This window comes from Heterocephalus glaber, unplaced genomic scaffold (genome assembly GCF_053883595.1).
Source record: "Heterocephalus glaber isolate CG9 unplaced genomic scaffold, H.glaber_assembly_v1.0 deba00000470, whole genome shotgun sequence".
Taxonomy (NCBI): Eukaryota; Metazoa; Chordata; class Mammalia; order Rodentia; family Bathyergidae; genus Heterocephalus; species Heterocephalus glaber.
Window position 1 is genome coordinate 4,342,949 of NW_028258145.1, and position 18,527 is coordinate 4,361,475.

General features: G+C 35.8%; 1 protein-coding gene across 2 annotated transcripts in view; it reads left to right on the forward strand.

Moving 5' to 3' along the window:
* The window catches only part of Eif5b (eukaryotic translation initiation factor 5B), a 75,931-nt gene that overhangs the window by 15,350 nt on the left and 42,054 nt on the right, over positions 1-18,527 (forward strand). For both annotated transcript variants that reach the window (XM_004844429.4, XM_021258080.2), the window contains exon 2: positions 18,364-18,489. In XM_004844429.4, the coding sequence (XP_004844486.2) occupies positions 18,364-18,489 (126 nt within the window). The remainder of the gene's footprint in view (positions 1-18,363; positions 18,490-18,527) is intronic.

Genomic DNA, 18,527 nt, shown 5'->3' on the forward strand with positions numbered 1-18,527 from the left:
AAGTGCTGTTTCCACTTATAGAGATAATCAATGTGGCTTTGTCTTTTGTCCTATATGTGCGGTAGATTACCTTCCTCGATTAACTTTTCTCTGTTGAACTAAACTTGCAGTTCTGGGATAGATCCTGCTTTGGTCATGGTTGGTAGGATTTGGTTGAATGGTATTTTGTTGAGAAATCCCATCTTTTCATTAACCTTTATGTAATTGTTTTAGGTGTGTCTTTTGCTGAACAGCTTAAAGTTGGATTAAAAAAACCGTTTTGACAGTGTTTAACTGGAGAGTGTAAAGTCACTAGCATTGCTTGGGATGGATTATAGACAGTGATGTACTGCATAACTGCATTTTAGTTAGCAATATACTGCATATACTAGGGGGTCCTTAGGATTATAATGGAGCTGAGAAACTCACCTGGTAACATGGTAGCCTTTGTAACATCACAGTGCAGTGTGTTACTCATGTTTATAGTGAGGCTAGCATAAACCTGTGCTGCTAGTTGTATAACAGTATTACATGTACAATAATTATGTGCAGCACATAATAATGGATGATAAATGGCTTTGTTAATGGTTTAAATTTTCTTTTTAAAAAATCTTTTGTTACTGGTTTATGTGTTTATTATACTTTTAACATTATTTTAGAGCAGTGATGGTAAACCTTTTAGAGCTTTTGATGATACAAACAGCTTACTGGGGCACACGTGCCATAGGTTCTTCTTCACTGTTTTAGAGTGTTTTCTGCGTATAAAAAATTTGCTGTAAGCATAAACCTCATATTCACATCATCTCTTGATTTAATCATTTTTCTTTAACTTTAGGTATTATCCTCGCTTCCTCTCTTCTGCCTCCTTTCTTTCTTTCCTTCTCCTCTTCTTTCTTTCATTCTTTCATTTCTTTTTTCAATGTCATGATTGGTGAGTGAACCCAGGCCTTGAATGTTAGGCAAGTGCTCTGCCACTGTGTTACACAACTAGCTGTTGTTGGGCTTGATTTAAAATCATGTTGTTTTATTCACAGTGGCCCTAGGAGCAGTTGGCTATATCATATATAAAAATATATTGGGCTAGGGATTTAGCTCAGTGGCACTGCGCCTGCCTTGCAAGCGCAAGGTCCTGAGTTTAATCCCCGGTTCTGAAAAAAAAAATACTACATAGCCTATGTGTGTAGTAGGCTACTCCATCCAGTTTGTATGAGTATATTCTGTGAAGATCAAATTGATAAAATTACATAAATATGCATTTCTTGAAGATTTCTTGAACATTTCCCCATCATTGAGCAACATATGACTATATTTGAACTTATTTCTGCTATCCTTGTTTTATTTGTTCCACCTCTGTCATACTTTTTTTTATCTTCTTTTTTCCTTTTTCCATTCACACTGGATTAGAACTTATATGTACTCACTTTCTCCCCTCCACCATACCTACCTTATCTGAAACCAGTATTTAGTGTCCTTGAGAAACAGTACAAAAGCAGTGGGACTGTGGTCCATATTTAAAATTTTATAATCTCCCACTCCAAGGTTATGTATTTGATACAATTTTCTATTGTTCTCTTGGGAATTTAATTTGCTCTCATGTCATAATAATTGTAATAATTATGTAAAGTGATTTGCTCTTATAGACTTGTTAACAGCCTACAAAAGTCTTAAAGAAATGAAATACTAGGAAGTCATTTCCTTCTCAGGGTCTAGAAATTAGGAGTCAAAAGTAGTAAGTATCTAATTCAGACCAAAGTTTTTTGTTTGTGCAACTCATAATTTTTTTAAAATTGAACTTTAACATTATACGCTATTTCAAACACACAGTGAAACCTCATGTACGCATCACCTGGATTTAATCATTATTGGTCTTTTGACCTCATATTTGCTATCTTCTTTTATAGGCATGACATTTATTTTTTATTTTTTATTTTTTCCCCATTAAGTTTATTGGTACATTTTAGGTATAAAATACATTTACGTACATCATTGGGATCTTGTACCATTACATGAGTATCTTGGTTCTTATTTTTTTTCCCCTTCCCCTGCCCTCTGTTCACCCCCTCCACCCTTCCCTATTTGCAAAGATTTTGTTTCCATTTTTTTCCTTTTCTCATATTTTTTCTTTTCCCTTCTTTCCTTTCCCCTACCCCTCACGTCCCCTGCTCCCTTAGACCTTTACTTCCTATTACACAATATCAGTTATACATTTTTGAAATTAAAATGTCAAGACGTAGGAGACATTACCACAGATTTTACAGAATTTAAAAAGGATATAGAAAGCATATTTCAGGGGCCGGGGATTTAGCTCAGTGGTTTTGCCACCTGCTGTGCAAGCTCAAGGACCCAAGTTTGATCCCTGGTACCAAAAAAAAAAGAAAGCATATTTCAAAAATCTGTTTTGAAATAAATTTGACAACTTCTAAGAAGTACCTTGGAAGACAAATTAATGAAACTAACTCTGGAGGAAATATAAAATATGAATAGCACCTATTAAAGAAAGTATATTCCTAGCTTGAAAGCCTACCTATATGACAACAGGCTTGTATACATTTTAACTGATAAATTATATCAAACATTTAAAGCAGAAAAAAGAAGGAACACTTCCCCTCATTTTAGGAACTGAACATTGTTCTAATCCTAAAACTGGATAAAGATAATAGAAGAAAAAAGTATGAACATAAGATATAAATTTGTTTAACAAAACAAACTATTAGAAGTCAGCTCTGGCAGTATGTATAAAGTGGTTTTATTATAGGGATGGCAGTGTTGGTTCAGCATTGGAAAATCCACCCCCAAAGGTCATCATTTTAACAGAGGAAAGGAAAAAGCCATATGATCCTGTCACTAGTTGGAGAAAAAGTATTGGACTAAATTCCACAGCTGTTCATGGTAAAAGCTATCAGGAGACTAGAAGTAGAACAGAACCTTCTCAACAGATTAAAGACATGTACTCCATACTTCCAGTGAGAACGCCTTATATGAATGGACAAGATACAATGCTTTCTCCTTAAGGTGGGGAACAAGGGCAGATAATGCTTACTCTTCATCTGTTCATTAAACTTTGAAACCTAGGCCCAAACCAAAATAGTCTGGCAATAAAATGACACAATTAGGATAGGATTGGCAAGGTAGAAGCAAAATCTTTATATGTAGATGAAATGATCATCTACAGAGAAAATACTAAGAAATCTCTAGGAGCCCCTAGAACTTGTATTTGAATTTAGCAGGATTAGAGAAAACCAGGTACATATAAAAATTCAGGTCTATGTATACTTGCTATAAATGAAGAATTGGACATTGAAATTTAAAAGTTATGTAGGAGTACAAAGGACCTAGAAAAATAAAAAAACCAAACAGTGTTGGAAGACATTTAGTACCTAATTTTAAGACTTCTTCTAAAGCTACAGTAATCAAGGCAGTGTTGGTGTAAGGAAAGACATATAGATCATTTGAATAAAACAGAGAATCTAGAAATAGAACCACACATATATGGTCCACTGAGTTTTGAAAGATTATTTAACATTAGCATTTTATAGGATATAAACTCAATTCAAGAGCCGAGGAAGAGATAGTGTTTTCAGCAAACGGCACTAGAACACCTGGTATCCATATATAAAAAATTAACCTCAACCCTTTTTTTCCATACATAAAAATAACTTGAAGGGATCTATGAACCTAATAAGAAAGCCTAAAAGTATAAAACTTTAAGAAGAAATTATAAGGGAAAATGTGTATGAATTTAAGGTAGGCAAGAACTATCTAGGATACAAAAGACATGATGTATAAAAGAAAAAAATTGATAAATGAGATTCCATCAAAATTTAGAACTTTAAATGACATCATTAAAATGAAAAGCAGTCCTTAAACAGACCATATTTACAATGCATATAACCTGTGACCAGAATATATGAAGAACTCTTACAGCTTATTAATAGCCAACCCAATTAAAAAGTAGACACAAGAAGATGATAGTCAGTACAGCACAAGGAAAGGTGTGCAGCTTTAGAATCAGAAAAATGCTAATCAATACAATAACAAGATTGAATTATACACTCATTAGGAAGATGAAGTTAAAAGTTTTAAAAGCCTTGTCATGACTTTTTCTTTTTGTTGGATTCTCCCCCTTTGCGTTTAATTTGTCACGCCCAATGGATTCATTTTGCTGGGCTTCCTGGGGTTGTGATCCTCATTGTGTTTTCCTAGGGTATTGTCTAAAATTTTTTGGAGTGCTGGTTTGGTATTCATGAAGTTCCTGAGGTGCTCTTTATCATGCAAGTATCTTATTTCTCCACCAATTTTGAAAGATAGTTTTGCAGGGTACATCAATCTGAGTTGGAGGCTGTTTTCCTTTAGCGCTTGAAATACATCACTCCAAGCTCTTCTTGCCTTGAGGGTTTGCATTGAGAAGTCTGCTGTGATTCTGATGGGCTTTCCTTTGTATGTGATTTGTTTCTTTTCTCTGACTGCTTGTAGAATTTTGTTCTTCTATTGGGTTTGTGGAATCCTAACTATTATATGCCTATGTGTAGATTGTTTTTGATCAAGGCTAGCTGGAGTCCTATATGCCTCACTTATCTGTATGTCATGTTCTTTTCCCCTCCTTGGGAAGTTTTCTGCCATCACTTCTGTGAAGAGTTTTTTTATGTCATCTACACTCTCTCCTGTTTCTTCATTGAGCCCAATCAGTCTTATGTTATTCTTCTTTGCATTGTCTAGCAGCTGCTGGATTGATTTCTCATGTTCCTTTACAATTTTAAAGCAATTTTTCTTTTCCTGGTCACTGATTGCAATCTTATCTTCTATATCTGAAATTCTATCCTCGCATTGGTTCATTCTGCTGTGCAGACTTTGGATGGAGTTTTTAATCTCCTGGAAATCTGTTTGCATCTGCTTTATGAATTCCATTTGTTTCCTATATTGGGATTCCATCATGTTCCTCAGATCCTCTATTTTTTTTATGTGTCCTCTCTAGATTTATCAATCATGTCTTGCACTATGAGCACAATCTTTGCTGTTATCTGAGTAATTATTTCTGATTTCATTTTTCCAGATCCTCTTTTGTTGCCAGTTCAGAGTCCAGGTAGTTGAGTATCAGAGTGTTCCGTCTTGTTTCCCTTTGGGTTGCTGTAGGTGATCTGGAAGTCTGTTTTTGAGGCTTGTTTATGTGTCTTCTCATTTCCACACGGGGAGGGATATGTTCTTCTGGTGCCCGCGTGGCTCACCTTCTCTGCCCTAGGAGCGTGGAATGGAGGCGGGGGAGCCTCCTTCCGTGTCTAGGCCTGACATTTTCTAAGTGCATTCCTGTACAACCACAATGCTCTTATCTCACCTAATACAATTAACACAAATTTTCCAAAATCTAATATCCAGTCCATATTTCACATTTGCACTTTAGCTCCAAAGTAGCCTTTTGCAGTTGATATGTTCAAACCAAATTGCAGACAAAGTTTGCACTGCATCCCATTTGGTGTGGTTTATAATTTTTAAAAGTCACACCTTCATTATAGGTATTTTCCTATGTAAATCTTCCTTTCAAAATCTCCAAAGTTATCTTGAGTTCTGAAAGTTTAGTTATCCCAGCCTTTTAGTAATTAAAATGGAAGGAAAATATTAGGCTCATAAATGATAGCTGCATTCTGTATTATTGTTTGATGTAAGGACAAATAATCCTTTTGTGCACTTAAAAACTAATCTTTCTGAATGACAAGGAAAGTATTATATCTTAATTTCTCCTATTACGATTGGTATGAATATGTCATCAGTTTTGTGAATTTGAGAGAAATTTCACTTTATGAAATTAGTTTAATTTTAAATTTGAATTAATTTAAAATGTATAGTTTTTTGGCATTTAGTACATGCAGAACATTGTGCAATTACTGTTTTTGTTTTATTTATTTATTTATTTATTTATTTGGATACTGGGGATCGAACTCAGGTCCTTGTGCTTGTGCAGCAGGTGGTGAAACCACTGAGCTAAATCCCTGGCCACCGTTTTAGTTTTAAAACATTTCTCCCCCAAAGGAAGTCCTGTGCCCTGCAGGCAGTCATTCTCTATTTCCCCTCCTTTTACCTGGGCAACTGTTACTTTCTGTTAGCTTATCTGTTTAGAATATTTCCTATAAGTGGAATCATGCTGCCAATGACCTTTTGTATCTGAATTCTTTTACTTAGTGTAATCTTTTCAAGGTTCATCCATGTTCCCAAATGTATCAGTATTTTGTTCCGCTTATGGCTGAATAATATTCTATTGGGTATATATACACACTCCACATAATGTTTATTCATCCATTGATTGACATTTTGCCTGTTGTGAATAATGTTATGAACTCTGGTTCTTTGAGACAGAGTCTCACTATGTAGTTCAGGCTGGCCTTGACCTCACTGTGTAGCCCAGGCTGGCCTTGAACTTGCAGATACAATATCCTCCTCCTGCCTGGAACTACAGGGGACTGTAGGCGTGCACCACCATGCCTGGCTTGAATAGTGCTACTATGATCTTTTATGTACACATTTTTGTTTGAATACCTGTATTTAGGTGTTTTTTGTTTTTACTATTTAGGAGTGGAATTGGTTGGTCATAGTGGCAATTCTGTGTTTAACTACCAAACTGTTTTCTATGATAGCTGTTCCATCTTGTATTGCTACCAGCATGTATAAGGTGGGAAAAGGGGTACAGTTTCTTCGTATTCTTGTCAACGTTTTTGTTTCCTTTTTTCTATTTTGATAGCCACCTTGTAGTTGTGAAAGTGGTGTGTCATTGTGGTTTTGATGGGTGTGTTCTAGTAACCAGTGGCATTGAGTCTTTATGTTCCCACTGGGCATGTTACATTTTCTTTGGACAAATGACTGTGCAGCTCCTCCTTCCTGTTCTCATTGAGTCTGTTTGTGGCTGAGTTGTAAAAGTTCTTGATATATTTGGGATTCTTTAAGTTGTCTTTTTTTTCCTGATAGTTTTCACAAATGTTTTTAATTTTGATGAGGTCAAATTAATTGAGTTTATCCTTATACTTTTGAAATTTTATCTGTTCCCAAGTCCAGGGTCATCAAGATCCACCTTTGTTTTTCTAAAGATTTTATTGCTTTAGCTATTAAATTTAGATCTACTTTGAATTAAGTTTTGTGTATGATGTATTGTAGTGGTGTGTTGCCAGACTACATTCTTTTCTGTGTGGAGACCCACTCGTCCTAGTGCTATTTGTTGAAGGGACTATTTCCTTATTGAGTGGGTTTGGCAGGCTTGTTAAATCAATAGGTGATAAATGCATGGATTTATTTGTGAACTTTCAATTTTTTTTCTTGGTTTTCTGAGAAAGAGTCTTACTCTGTAATTCAGGCTGGCCTTGAACTCACTGTGTTGCCCAGGCTGGCCTTGAACTCATGGTGATCCTCGTGCCTCTGCTTCCTGTGTGCTGGGATTACAGGTGTGTGCCACCATGCCTGGTTTGCCAGCCCCACATTGACTACTGCAGTGTGAATTTTCTTAAATGAAAAATTTTAAATCCATACAAAAGAAGAGTTAATAAGTGAACATGCATCTGTCACCCCGTTTCAAATACCTTCTTCTCTTCATTGTTTTGATATAACTTCAAATATTTGTAAATATTTCAGAAAATTGTATAATAATAAGAAACATGTATGTCTTAACTAAAATTTTAAAAGTGCATTTCCATTCATTTGGAAAATTCACATAAAATAGAACTTTGGCTGTGCTGTCAGATGAAATGACATTGTACTTTTTACAATGTACAGTGGGATTTGTAAACTAGTATTGGAACTTACTGCTTCAGAAAATTCACTTTGGAAGTCTTTCTTTCTTTTCTTGTCTTCTGGTACTGTAATTGAACTCAGGACCTTGCACTTGCCAGGCAGCCATGGTGCTACTGAGCTAAATCCCTGGCCCATCCCTTTGGAAGTTTTACCATGTTCAGAAGTATAATAATCATTATCCTAGGAGACATAGTTTTTAATAAAATGCTGTGTTGTCAAGTAGTGAGCCTACTGTGTTAAAGGAAGGATTGCCATGCTACCGTAGTATTTAGTGGAGTCTCTCAGGAATGTGGAACATACCTTGCTGGTTGGTAATTAGGGAATGTAGGGAAGTGAATTGGGCAAACAGTGGTACTTTTTTGTTCTCAAAGGACCCCCCCCCCCCAAAAAAAGTTAAGATCTAAGATACTTCATAATAACTCTTTTTTTTTTTTTTTGTACTGGGGATCAAACTCTGGTCCTTGTGCTTGCACAGCAGGTGGCAAAACCACTGAGCTAAATCCCCGGAGCCCTTCATTCTAATTCTTAAGTGGGAAAAGATGTTGTGACAGAGAATCCAGGTGTTTAGGAATGGAGCCAAGGGTCACCCTCATCTCAGGCACGGGAAACAGCTTGCTTTTTGTGGGATTTCTTTCTTGGTTTTTTGAGACAGGGTCACATCATATAGTTCAGGATGGCCTTGAACTCACTGTGTAGCTCAGGCTGGCCTCAAACCTTCAGTGATCCTCCTGCCTCAGCCTCCCGAGTGCTGGGACTACAGTGTGTGCCACCTATCTGGCTGTGGGATTTTTTTAATGCCACCGGTGGCATGGGTGCCCTTCCCTGCAGCCTTTGCTTTTTAGCTCCATAGGTTCCTTCTGCTCCTTTTTTGCTTTTGCTTGAAATCCTTGTCTTCCTTGTCTATCCTGAGACAGCTCTCAGGCTGTTTCAGGAGCTCCTTGCCACCTTTGTGGCTGGACGTGTGCCTGTTGCCTCTTCTGCAGACTCTGCTGCTAAACCAGAAGTAGGATTAATGTAGCAAATAAGCATTTGCATAGGTATGGGAGTGTCACACTCAGTTTCACATTTATCTCTGAAAGGTGTGAGTCTTTCAGATTCCTTTCTAATTATCAGGAGTGCATGCTAGATTGGAAGGAAGAGGAACATGCTGTGTGTTTCTAGGTCTCTTGAACACCAAGGGGTGACAGTAATGAGCATCTAAGATCTTCAGTTATTGCTATATTGCCAATAATTTTGTCCACAAGTGAATCTGGACCATGCTAATGATGGCACAGCAAGTTGGTTATGCAGAAATGTGCTCTCTGGAGAGTAGTTGGCTGCGTCAAAATCTTTGTTAGCATTTATTTGGCTATGCTCGGCGTTGTACATAGTAAATTAGGTGGGAATAATATTTAACAGTGATTATGAACCAGATTCACTTCTGTGGAACATGAAGACCAAGTTCATTTTTAGTGAGTATACTCTGTGATCAGTTATTTCTTAATATACAAGTAAGTCATTTATTTATTGAGAACGTTGGCCTGCTTTTGTCAATATTGCTTATATTTGTAATCTGCAGACACATACTCTGAGTACCACCAATTCAGGATTAAAATATCCTTAAATAGAAAGGCCTTGGATTCAATCCCCAGTACCACAAAAAAACTCCCCCCAAAACAAAACAAAAAACCCCTCAAAAAACACAGGTATGTGTTGTGGATGGGCCTGTAATCCCAGCTTACTGGAGGCTGAGGCAGAAGAATCACAAATTTGAAGCCAGCCTGGGCAACTTAATGAGATCCCATGTCAAAATGAAAAAGAGCTGGGGATGTAACCCAGTTTTCCCTGGGTTCAGTCACCAGTTTGTACCCCCAACCCCCTAAATAGTAACAAATTTTGTGCAGTTCGCATTTGCAGCATTAATGTAAAGGGTGACGTTGCTTTGTTGAATCTTAATGCCTCTCAAACTGTATTTTTATTTGGAGGTCTTGTAAAATGGAGTTTTTAATTCAGTTAAGTTTATCTAGGGTAGAGCCTGAGATTTTGCATTATTGATAAAGTGGCACAATCCTTCTAGAATTGTACTTTGAATAGCAGAATCTAAATGATTATTTCTATTGGGGATGTATAGTTTCCTATAATGGATTTTTTAAAACTTTCGTTTGTTTGTTTTTTGAAATGGGGTCTCACTGTGTTGCCCAGGTTAGCCTCGAACTACTGGATTCAAACAACCCTCCTCTCTCAGCTTTCCAAGTAGCTGGGTCTCTGGGCTTGTGCCATTGTGCCCATAAGAATTTTTTTTTGGTACTGGGGATCAGTCTCGGGATCTTGCACTTTCGAGGCAAGTGGCGGAACCACTGAGTTAAATCCCTGGCCCCCGTAAGAATTTTTGAGTTCAGCATTTCAGTGCTAGCAAGTGAATTTTTAATACCTTTTTCTGATACCTTTTTGATTTGAACTATATTTGAGCTTTTTATTATAGCACCTTCCCTTGGCAAGAAGGTTTAATTTAGTTGTGATCCTTTGCATCAACCTGAAACAATTTAGTGGGGATTTGTAAACAAATCTTGTGTGGATGTTCTGTGACAGTTTGTTGTAGTAAGGTGCCATTCACATGATTTATAACATTTAAATCTTTATTGTCAAATTAAAAATTACACATGACAGAAACCAAAAGTTACTTAGGAGAATTTTCTGAGATCACTTCTGAGATCACTCATAACTCTGTGTTCTCTTCCCACCACCTGCACGGGAGATTGTAAAAGCTGTGCTAAATTGTCTTTTTAGACACATTGGAATCTGTATTGTGTAATTGTATATGAGGTTATACAAGGATGCTTTTTATATGCTTTTGTATTTTCTCTGTCACTATAGCAGATATTTAGAAGATAAAAGAAAAAAAATTAGGTTGAATTTTGTGGAAATAATAAGATGGAATAATAATACATCCCCTTTGCATTGCATGGTATAATGTAATGGTCTGGCTTCATATCTCTTTAAAGAAGTCAAGACTTCACGAGGATGTTGAAATTGGAAGGGATTGTTTTAGAGATAAGGTTGATTGAAAAATGCGGGATTGAATGATTGATTGATTGATTGATTCCTTTATTCCTTTTTTGAGACATGGTCTCACAGGTTCAGGCTGGCCTTTTACTCACGCCTGGCCTTGAACTCACAGCGATCCTCCTGCCTCAGCCTCCTGAGTTCTGGGATTACAGGCGTGTGCCATCACACCTGGCTAAATTGAAAAACATTGTTAGAGTAAGAGAGAGATACTGTACTGCCATTGATCTTCCTCAAAATACTCCCATTGCTTCAAGCACACATCTCATTACCCACAAGAGCTGGGGAGAGTCTAACTTATTTTTCTTTTCTCTGCATTGTAGACTGTCTTTTCAACTTCTTGTTAGCTTATAATTTTTTCTGACAGTTCCTTCTTGATTCCCAGTGATTTGGTTCTCTTTTTCTCTTCAACAGGTCATTTTACAGTGTCTGGGTTCCTGATCTCCAATTAAGTGGTTCTTGCTTATGCTTACCTGTGGTTGCAGTCAGGGGGTCGCTGTAATGGAATTACCTTAAAACCCTAGAGGTATTATGGTATTTTTTGAAAGGTGCATTATAGGGGGTGTATAATGCCCACGTTTATTTTTTAGGAGTATTTCTATTGATGAATTATTAATTTTACATTTATGAGTTTTATTGTATTATACATTGTGCACTTACCAGGAAAATGAAATATCAAAAAAATAAAATATCAAATATGTAATGAATGTTTAGAATAAACATCATTTTCTACATCAACTGTTTGCTTACTAGATCTAAAAAGTAACAACAAAAATGAATTCCTATGTGAACTACAATGAGAATACAAATAAAACTCTACCACAGGAAAAAAAAATTGCTTCAATTATCACACTTAAGGCAGTCTTCAGATATGACGACAACATGTTCCATACACAAGTGTCGCTTACACACATGTGCTTAGCTTTCCTTTCCTGTTTAGCAGGCCATACTTGTCACCTCTCTTGTCTCCCTCTTTTGTCAGGAGCATCCTATTATATAATATGCACTTAGCAGAAAAATAAAATATCAATAAAATAAGATCAGATATGTGATGAGTGTTTAGAATAAAGAACATTTTCAACATCAACTGTTTGCTTACTAAATCTAAAAAATAACAATGGAAATAAATTTCAATGTGAACTACAAGGAAAATACAAATAAAACTCTACCACAAAACTAATCATTACTTCAATTATCACACCTAAGACAGTGTTCACGTGAGAAGAGCATGTTCCATACATGAGTATCACACTGATAGCACATGTGTTCTGTTTTCCTGTCATTTTTTCTTTTGTATCAGGGTTCGAACTCAGGACCTTGCACTTGTGAGGCAGGTGAGATGCTACTGAGCTAAATCCCCGGCCCATTTCCTGTCTTTTTTGACATATTACTGGTCTTCCTGTTTTCTTAGGAGGTTCTTGTGATGTTTCCTGATCTGCTCCAAAATTCTTTTGCAGAGTTCTTTGGGCAGATACATACTGTTCTTCCTCTGTTTTATCCAGTCCCAATCCTCTAAGAAAATTTCTCCATGATAGTTTGTTCTTCTTTTCTTTTACTTTTTTTTTTGTTACCGGGGATTGAACTTGGGTCCTTGTGCTTGCGAGGCAGGTGGCAGAACCACTGAGGTAAATCCCTGGCCTTATTCTTATTTTTTTCATTGTAAACTATGAAACTATTTACATCTGTCTGTCATGTTTAGGATGGAATAAAACTCAACTGTTGGCCAGTGCTTTGTGTTTTGAATGATATTATAGTTTTTGCATAACTAGAACAACATCTGTTCATTCTACCTTTGATTTTGCTGCAAAATGTGAACATTTCTGGCATCATTTGTGTTGAGGATTCACTGTCAATCTTTTTTTTTTCTTTTTTGAGACAGGGTCTCACTATTTGTCCAGGCTGGCCTTGAACTCAACTATGTAGCACAGGCTGACCTTAAACTCACAGAATCCTCCTGCCTCAGTCTCTCAAGAGCTAGGATTACAGGCATGGACCCCTGCCTCACTGTCAATCTTATCATCATGATGTAATATTGACAGTATCAATACTACTTTTTCTTCTCCATATAGGAGGCCAATGTTAATGTCTTTTGAAATCCAAAGATTGTACTATACATTTCTCTGTAGTGAAATTGGCAACATTTTTTCGGGAATCTCTGCTTTGTTCTTGGGAATAGTTCCTGTGCTGGTCAACTGGTGTTCTTTTAGCAAATGTAACGTCAGTGGGTAACTAGTGAACCAATTGTTAAGTGTGACATTTTGGTTACTTTTTGAAATAGGTGCAACAAGTCTGTGCACAGTGTCATATGGTTTATTGCTGCATGAATAAAGACCTGGTGGCTGAATTCCAGTATAAATTTCTAAATTCAAGCTGTAAAATATCTCTGCATCTACCAGGGCATATATTTTTAGACAATATTTGGAAGGTTTACTTGGCATACATTACCGAAAGCTTCAATAACCCAGAAATGATGCAAGTTGTTTTTCAGTTGTTATATATTTGGATGGTGTATAAATTGCTTGACAGTTTGAAACAAAGCTTTCAAAAAAATGAGCGAATAGCAGCCATGTTGGATTTTTTTTCTTTCTTGGTAGGTCTTTTTGTTGTCAAAATGTAGGTAATTTTGAGGGAAACCAAATCTCTAGTGTCAGTATTCTAAAAATCTCAACGGCATATCTGTCACTTCTCCACAAATCCTTTAGATTCTAAAGATTAGAATGATACAGTCCTGTTGTGAAGGCTTTTAGTTCAGATAGTGAGGTGTCATGATAAATATATTTTTGAGTATTACTATTGATGCATTTAGAATGTTTTACTTGTATTTCATTATTAGTGTATTTCAAAACATCTGGTAGCATATCATCAGTTACAGATAGTTCCAAGATTGAATTGCAGTGTTGGCATTCTGTCCTGTAGGTTTCGTCCCTGGCAAGAATCTAATAACATTTTCTGACCTAGTTCTGATGTTGGATTAGTCAGGTATTCATGACCGCTTTGTAGTATTTTGACTAGTCAAATATTTATTTACATTACTGTCTTCTTTCTGATCTGAATCAAAGTCTTCATTCTGTATCTATCTTGTCATATTTTGCACTGTCTCACTGTCACAAATTCTTTGGCTTACATGATTCAAGTCATCATTGGTAGACAAATTACCTGATGACTCACTTTCAGCCTCCTCCTAAAGTTGTAAAAGCAAATTTTCATGCAACATTGTACTGAATTGGGCTAATTCTACAAGAAAAGTCAAAAGAAAACATTTAATAAAACAAATTCTAAATCACAAAAATGTGACAGTGTGTAATGTGGGTAAAAGTCACCTGTTGCTACTTTGACACACGTACATACTCCATGTCACTTGTCTACTATGTGGGTAAACACAAAGATTGTTTCCTGTATTTCCCCAGCACAGTTAGTGAGACGCACAGCTGGCTATCCTCCTGCCTAAGTAAATGTTTTCATTAGAAAAGTATGATAGGGGGATCTGTTACCCACCTATAAAGGCCGCCTCACTCATTTCCTTCCGGTGGTTGATGATGGCTAGTGGGACATGAGCTGGAGCTGTCAGCTAGAACCTGTATTTGGTTGTTCCGTGTGGCCTGGACATCCACATGAGCTTGACAGTGAGCATCCCAGCAGAGGAGTAGTAGAAGTTTAGGGCTTAGGCTCAGAAACTTTCGCACCATTTCTGGTATATTCTGTTGGTGTAAGCAGTCACAGAGCTCTCATGTTAAAGGGGAGGAGACAGGACTTCACCTCTCAGTGTTGTAGAAATTTTAGCCATGCTTTCTGATCTTTACAGAATGTTAAAGACATGGAGAAGGACGGACTAGTAAAGAAGAGTCTTTGAAATCTTAGGGATTTTAAATTTTAGTAAAATTTGGTAGGGAATTGGATTTCCTGTGTTTCTAACTTTGCATTCATTAAACTAATATTCATGGCCAGGGATTTAGCTCAGTGGTTTCGCCATCTGCTGCACAAGCGCAAGGGCCCAAATTCGATCCTGGGTACCAAAAAGCCCCCAACCCTCCCCCAAAAAAACTAATATTCACAAAATGCCTGTCATTAAGTGAAATTTACAAAGTTTGGAATTGGGAAGAGATTTATATATGAGGTTAATTTTCTTTGTACTTATTTTGCATTGAACATTTTTGTAATATGTATCTTTAAAAGCCTTTGTTATGTTGGTCTCGATGAGGAATGTTTCTTAATGTTTTTATTTTTGATGTTAGGAATTTAACCCGGAAAATCACACATGCTAAGCAAGTGCTCTACCACCAAGCCATATCCCTTTCCCCTTATTTTTTTATTTTTGCATATGATTTTAATTTTATTTCTCTAAAAGCCAAACATTCAAATTGATTACATGCTTGCATACACAATTAATAAATACCATGTTTTAAGAAAATTTCTTCATAATAATATCATTTTAACTTCATATTTACACTGTTAATAGAAAATATTGGAGATTTATTCTTATGTTCATGGCTTTTTAAATGATAAATGATTACTATTAGACATGCATAGTTTTAATTTTAACTGTACTTAATATGCTGTATTAAATATACTCTGTAACTTGTTAAATGTTTTTATAGTATTCCTGGAAATTTCATACATGTATTTTTTTAGGTATAGTTGGCAAAATTAACAAATTTTTCAAGTATGTAATGAGTAAAATATATGCAATTGTGTATTCATCACAATCGTGATATATAGAATAGTTCCATTGTCCCAAAATGTTATCTCATGACCCATTGTAAGCAGTCTTTTCTCCCTACAATAGACTCTTGGTTTTTTCCTTTTTGTCACTATAGTTTTTGTGTTTTCTAGAAGTTCATATAAGTAGTATGTAGTCCTTCTTCCCTGACTGGGCTTTGCTTAGTGTAATGCTTATGAAATCTATGTATGTTACTGAGTGTGGCATTCGTTTATCCATTTATAACTGTGTAGTATTCCATTGTGTGGGTATATGTTAAATATCTGGCAGATGGATATTTGGGTTGTTTCCAGTTTTCTGTGATTGTGAATAAAGCTTCTATGAACATTTGGGAGCAAGCTTTTATAGACATGTGCTTTCAGTTCTCCTAGGTAAATACCTAGGAGTGGGATTGCTAGGTCTTATGGTAAATGTGTGCTTAACTTTAAAACGCTTCCCAACTATGCAAATTGGCTGTGCCATTTTTACATTCCCTTAGGGATATTTGAGAGGTCTAGTTGCTCTGCACCTCTTTCAGCACTTGGTATTATCAGTCCTTAATTTTTATTACTCTAGTGGCTGTGTAATGACATCTCATTGTGGTTTTAACTTACATCTCATATATTTATTTGCCATTCATGCTTTTCATTGGTTAAGTTTTCCCATTAAAAATTGTTACTGATTTGGCTTGTAGGAGCTCTTTATGTATTTTAGACAAATCCTTCAATCTTATTTAGAGATCATTGTGGAGTAACATTCAGTTGTAAGAAATATAGAGAAAGGTGTGTACTCTATCCAGCTTCCAATGGTAACATCTGACAAAATTGTTCTATGGTATCATAGCCCAGATGTTGATATTGATAGAATCTACTATGTTCAGATTTGCTTGGTTTCATTTGTACTTGTGTTAGTTACATACAATATTATCACATGTGTGGGTTTGTATATCCATTACCATAATTAAGATGCAGAATATCACTACAGGGTTCTGTTCTGTTGTCCATTTTTCCCCACATGCATCTTCCTCCTGCACACCCACAAATCTGTTCTATGTTTTAAAGATTTTTGTCCTTTCAAATATGTTGTATAAATTGAATCATGTATGCTTCTTCTTCTCATGTATGCTTGCTTTCTTCTTTCTCAGCCTAATTCTCTTGAGTTCCAGCTGGGTTGTTGCATATATCAATAGTTCGTTCCACATTGTTGAATAGTATTTTGCGGAATGGGGATGAATCACATCTTATTTAACCATTTATCAAAGGGCACATGGGTTGTTCTTTATTTTTGGCTATTGTTTATAAACTGACACAAAAACTTGTGTACAAGTTTCTCTGTAAACAAATTTTTATTAGGAATAAATGTGCAAAAATGTAGCTGATGGGTTGTATTATAAGTACATTTTTAGTTTTATAAAAACTTTATTTTCCCGAGTAGTGATCTAGTTCCTCTGTGGCCCGCATTGATTATTATCACTGTTTTTGGAGGCAGCATTCCAATAGATATCCAATAGTGATATCTTATTGGGACTTAAATTTGCATTTCTTAAATGGCTAATGGCATGGAATATCTTTTTATTTGCCATATTGGTTTAGCTTCAGTGGAATACTATTTTATGCCTCTTACTTATTTTCTCACTAAATTGTTTGGATTTTTACTGCTGAGTGTTAAAAATATATTCTGAATATTAGTCTTTTTTCAGTTGTGTGGTTTATAAATATTTTCTTCCACTTCATAGATTGTTTTTCTGTTCCTCTCAAAGATCTTTCTCAGAGCCAAAGTTTTAAAATTTGATGAGTTTCAGTTTTTTGAATCATGCTTTTAATTTCAAAAATTAACCTGTTTGCTTATGCTGGATCCCAAAGGTTTTATTTTTCCTAAAAGTTTTATTTTTCATTAAAAATTTTTTCATTTAAGTTCATTACATATCTTGGGTTGACTTTCGTGTAAGGAGTGAAGTTGAGGTTAATTTTTTTACATGTATGGCTGTACAATTGTACCAGCACATGTGTTGAAAAGTCTGTTCTTTTATATTAAATTGATTTTGTACCTTTGTAAAGTAAGTTGGCCAATGCCTGTGGGGCTATTTTTGGTTTCTCCTGTTTTGTTGATTTTTGTGTCTGTTTCTATGCTAGTACAATACTTTTGGTTATTGTAGCTATATATTAAGCCTTGAACTCCGGTAAAGTGATTTCTATTTTAATCTTTTTTCAAAACTGTTTTAGCTATTCTTGTTTTGTCCTTTCTTATACATTTTAGAGTAATCCTTTTTTTTTTTTCAGAGTAATCTTTTCTATACTTAGCTATGTTCTAAAAGTCTTGAGGGATTTTTATTGGAATTGGATTAAACCTCTACGTTATTTTTTGAACTGTCATCTTTATTGTGTTGAGTCTTTCAGTCACTAAACAATGGTATATCCCTGTTTATTTAGATCTGTTTGGACTGGATGATATCTAAAGTTCCTGCCAACTTTATAATTTCTGCCATTCCAAGTAAAAACGCACAAGGGTCCAGTTAGATGTTATTGATAGTAAGGAATATGGCTTGTTTTATCCTTTAAGTTGTCTCTGCTTTACAAATAACTCCATGCAGCACATAAAACAACTTTGGTTTCCAAAAAAGTTAATTTTTTCTTCTCAAGTACCTAGGTTTTTTCTGAACTTTTTCATTATAGCTGTGTGATCTCAGTATGACCCAGAAACTATTGAAGCAGATGCAGGGAGGCTAAGTAGATACTCACATTGCCATGAAAGGACCTGCCAAATGTCAGTGTGCTAGCTGTAGGTGCAAAAGGTTAGAATGATAAGAATTTCTATGAGAGTGAATGTGCTAAATTATTTACGCCTGAATAACATATAGGTCGTCTTTGTTTTCATTTAAGTGCCAAGGATGACATTGATCTTGATGCCTTGGCTGCAGAAATAGAAGGAGCTGGTGCTGCTAAAGAACAGGAACTTCAGAAGACAAAGGGGAAAAAGAAAAAGGAGAAAAAGAAGCAGGACTTTGAGTGAGTATATTTTAAATACATTTGGTTTTTATTAATTT